Source organism: Drosophila gunungcola (genome assembly GCF_025200985.1).
Source record: "Drosophila gunungcola strain Sukarami chromosome Y unlocalized genomic scaffold, Dgunungcola_SK_2 000041F, whole genome shotgun sequence".
Taxonomy (NCBI): domain Eukaryota; kingdom Metazoa; phylum Arthropoda; class Insecta; order Diptera; family Drosophilidae; genus Drosophila; species Drosophila gunungcola.
The window spans coordinates 458669-463153 of NW_026453196.1; the positions used below are offsets into that span (position 1 = coordinate 458669).

The window sequence follows — 4485 nt, forward strand, 5'->3', positions numbered from 1 at the left end:
CCTGGTCCTGCCTACGATATTGGACGAGGTGATCCTCGGGATTGACTTCCTCTGCAGCATCCGGGCAACCCTAATGTGCGGTCAGGTATGCCTCCAGCTAGCCCCGCCTGCCACACGAAGAGCCGACCCAGGCCCAGCCATCCGAGCGGCGCCCACAGCGGCGATCGCCCACCTCTCGGACCCACCGGCTCCTACTCAGCGGACAACAAGGACCAACGAGGGGGCCACAACGGGTCCCATACCCGCCCCAAGGCATCACATCACGTCGACCGCGGGCCAGAACCCAACACCAGTTTCATCGGAGCACTCGCCACCACCGATCCTCCCCGGTACTACCACGGAAATAACAACGGCCGATGTCACCATCAAGGAAAACAAGTACAACCTCCAGCCGCTACCGGCTGCCGCCGTGGCCAAGAAAAGGTACCCTTTTCGGAAGTATCTCGCGAGTCAGAAACGCTTAGCCAGCACAACGACAGGAACGTCCCCGACGACCCGGATACGTCACAATCTTCCCCGGGAAGCCCGCAGCGAATCGGGAAGTATCAACTACCCGCCAAACCGGACACAAAGAACGGTCAGAGGCGCAATCCGTTCTGGAAGCATTGCCCTCACGGACACCTAGCCACAGTCGCGGAATCCCCGCCGGAATCGCTAGTGTCTGAAGAACCTCTCGACGCGGAAACCCTCCGGTTCCTTCAAGAGGAGCTTATGCACTTCGACCATCTGCAAGGAACAACGGAGCCGAGCACACCATCACTCTTCGAGAAGATAAACGGCTGAAACAGCGGTATTATCCCAAGAACCCGGCCATGCAGCATATCATCAACGATCAGGTGGACGAACTTATGCAGGGCGGACGAATCGAACCCACTCGAAGCTCGCACAGCGCACCGCTGGTGCTGGTCCGAAAGAAGACAGGGGACATGCGAATGTGCGTTGACTATCGTCAACTCAACGCACAATCCATACCCGACGCGTACCCGCTTCCACGCATCAACCATATCCTGGAACGTCTACGGAACGCCCGGTACATCTCCACGTTGGACCTCAAAACGTCATCGGCCTGATATGAAGCCCCACGCCTTCGCTTATTTGGACGACATCATCGTCATCGGGGCAACGTGGGAGGACCATGCGCGCAATCTGAGGGAAGTCTTCCGGCGCCTGCGAGAAGCGAATCTACGCTTAAATCGGGGTAAGTGCCAGTTCTTCCAAAGAAGATTAGTGTATTTGGGTCACCTGATCAGCGAGGAAGGCATCAGGACAGACCCCAAAAAAATAAAGGCAATTCAAGGACTACATCCCCCGACTAACGTCAAGGAACTTCGCCGCCATCTCGGAATCGCATCTTGGTACAGACGTTTTGCCCAAGACTTTGCCTCCCTAGTACAACCAATGTCGGGTCTTCTGAGGAAGGGAGTAAAGTGGACCTGGGAAGAACCCCAACAGCAGGCATTCAATTTACTAAAGGCGCGAATTGACGTCCGCCCCAGTATAAGCCTGCTTAAATTTTGAGTAAATTTGCTACCTGGCCCTCAATGCTCGGTGGGCATTGGAACTTCAACAGTACCAGTTCGGCGTACTTTACCGGAAGGGTAAATACAACGTGGTCGCCGACGACCTCTCCCGGCAACCACTCGGAAGACTCCAGTTACTCGCGGAACTTAAGTGCCACTGCAAATGGGTACGAAAGATGCATGAGCAGGTCCAAAGACGTCCCGAGAAATTTCCGGACTACTCCCTGGATAATGGACAGCTTTATAGACACATAGGACATCCCACAGGCGTCAGGGTAGGAAACCCCTGGAAGCTGGGCGTACCCCGAAAACAGCGTCAACGCGTACTAGGAGAATGCCACGTCCATCCCTCCGCCGGGCACCTGGGCATCCGGAAAACACTCAGGAGGGTCGCCCAACGTTACTGCTGGCCTGGACTTCATCGGGACGTGGTACGGTATGTCACTAGCTTTCTGACCTGCCAACAGTACAAGGTTAGTCAGCGTAAACCAGCCGGCAAGATGCTCACTCGCCAACCTAAGTAGCCGTTCGCGCTCGTCGGAGCAGACTTCGTTGGACCCCTTCCCCGGACCCGACGCGAAAACACCGAGGAGGTTGATTTGCGACAACGGCACGCAATTCACCATCCGAAGCTTTCGGGCGTTCTACCGGAACAACGGTATTCAACTGGAGTACACCGCTCCGTACTCCCCCCAGCAAAATTCGACGGAGCGCGCCAACCGTACTATTAAGACAATGATAGCACAATATGTGAATTAGGATCATCGGACATGGGACCAACTACTGCCCGAGATCTCCCTTGCCATAAACATCAGCATCTCAGATAGCACGGTGGTTTAGTCCGGCTTATCTAGTACAAGGTCGGGAGCCTAGGTTGCCAGGTGCTTTCTTCGATGCGGTCGCACCCTACTTACATGCCTCGCCATTGGACCCAACGGAACGAGCCAAAAGGCTTTAGGAAGCGTTCCGCACCGCCCTGGAAATTAATCAGATAGCTTCTCAGAAACAAAGTCGACACTACAACCTGAGGCGATGCGAGTGGCGACCCCAAAAAGGTTCACAGGTGCTAGACCGTCTTCACCATCTTTCCAAGGCCAGCGAGGGCTTTAGCGCAAAACTTGCACCGAAGTACGCGGGTCCATTTAAGGTGGTGAAATCATCAAATGTCGTGCGGCTACAGCAGGTAGACGGCCGGAAGAGGCGTACAAAGAACAACACGACGACTCTACAGAAGACCCCAGGAGGAGCGATTCTCAACCCACACTTGATGACATACCCGATACAACTCCACCAGGGTAGACGTAAGCAACGAAGCTAGTAACAAGTTACCTTTAAGCGGGAAAATTGTATCGAATAGGCTAGTTAAAGATAGTTTGATCTTCGCACTCAGGCTAGGCAAGTTAGGTAACGTAGTACTAGGCTAACTATTTGGACACCTTTCAGAGACAACCACATTCAACAACCACATTCAACGAGGGCACCGACGCGCTGACGACCGAGAAGGCTCAGAAACCGGCAGAAGTGGAGAGTCCCAAGGCCACGACTCGGTCTTGTCCACTCACAGCCCGACTCCACCCCCGTTCAGCCCATGGCGGGGCATGGGAACTCCCGAAGGACACGCTGGTCGCACTCCTCCGGGCAACACCGACTCCGTGTCGACCCTGACTAGGTCTCCGGACGCCCAGTCGCCCCTGACTTAGAAGTCCCAGAGGAGCACGAACAGGCGGTTGCTGAGGATCCGCAAGGCCCAACACCACCCGGGACGCCAGCACGCACCACCACACAGTCCACGCCAAAACGCGGCCAAGCTGAGTCCCCGCGGACACCCATCCATACTGGGCGCCCGCTCCTCCAACTGTCGCCACTCGCATTGTCACCCGGCGAGCGTGCTGTTAAGCGCAAAGCGTGCTGTTAAAATTATCGCAATCACCCGTGAACATGCGAACGTGCTGTTAAGCAAAGCGTACTGTTAAAGGCAAGCTTAGCGCGGATGGCGGACGGACCACCAGGAAAACTTAGCGGAAGGAACCAGCTGACGGCGACATCAGCGAAGGGCCTCAGGAGTAAGATAAGCAACAGAGATCAGAGGCAGACAGTACTGAGTGCGAAGGCTAGAGAACTTCGCGGAGTGCTTTTTCGGGTTGGCCAGGTTGCCGCATTGCGTTTCCGAGGTCTGTTTTCTTTACGCAACGCGGACACCAAAGCTACCCACGTGCTACTCCTGGTCGGGCAAGTTCACGTGTTGCGTTTCCGAGGTCTGTTTTCTCTACGCAATACAAACTCTTACCAGACCGGAGAAAAGCGCGGGAAACTACCGCCGGCCTTTTCTACTCACGTCCAGGTTAGGGACAGGCTAATAAAATTTAGTCAGCTTCGGGAAGTGCTTTTTCGAGTTGGCCAGGTTGCCGTATTGCGTTTCCGAGGTTTGTTTTCTCCACGCAACGCGAACGCCAAAGCTGCCCACGTGCTACTCCAGGTTGGACAAGTTCACGTGTTGCGTTTCCGAGGTCTGTTTTCTCTACGCAATACGAAGGCTTACCATACCGGAGAAAAGCGCGCGAAACTGTCGCCGGCGTTTTCCTAATCACGTCCAGGTTAGGGACGGGCTAGTAAAATTTAGTGAATTTCACGGAGGGACTTTTCGGGCCAGTGAGGCTTCTGAGTTGCGTCTCCGAAGTTTGTTTTCTCTACGCAACGTGGACGCCAAAGCTGCCCGCGTGCTCATCCACGTCGGAAAAGCACCCGTATTTTGTTTCCGAGGTTAACTGTGCGCAATCCGAACTTTTGCCGGACGGGCAAATTTCCGTCGATTTCACCGCGCCCTCCCCTTTCGCTCCGCGCAGGGCCCAGTCGAAATCCTCGCAAGTTAAATCTACGCCGGTCCTGTTTTCGTTTTGCGTCGCCGAGGTTTTGTTTTCTCTACGCAACACGGACGACGAGGCCGTCTACGTGATCCCGATAACAA

General features: G+C 55.0%; 1 protein-coding gene across 1 annotated transcript; it reads left to right on the plus strand.

Moving 5' to 3' along the window:
- Positions 1 to 1071: 1071 nt before the first annotated feature.
- LOC128261174 (uncharacterized protein K02A2.6-like) lies at positions 1072 to 2279 on the plus strand. The gene is made up of 3 exons (XM_052994723.1): positions 1072 to 1485; positions 1571 to 1993; positions 2067 to 2279. Exons 1-3 carry the CDS (start codon positions 1072 to 1074, stop codon positions 2277 to 2279), a joined length of 1050 nt encoding a protein of 349 aa, XP_052850683.1.
- Positions 2280 to 4485: the final 2206 nt, after the last annotated feature.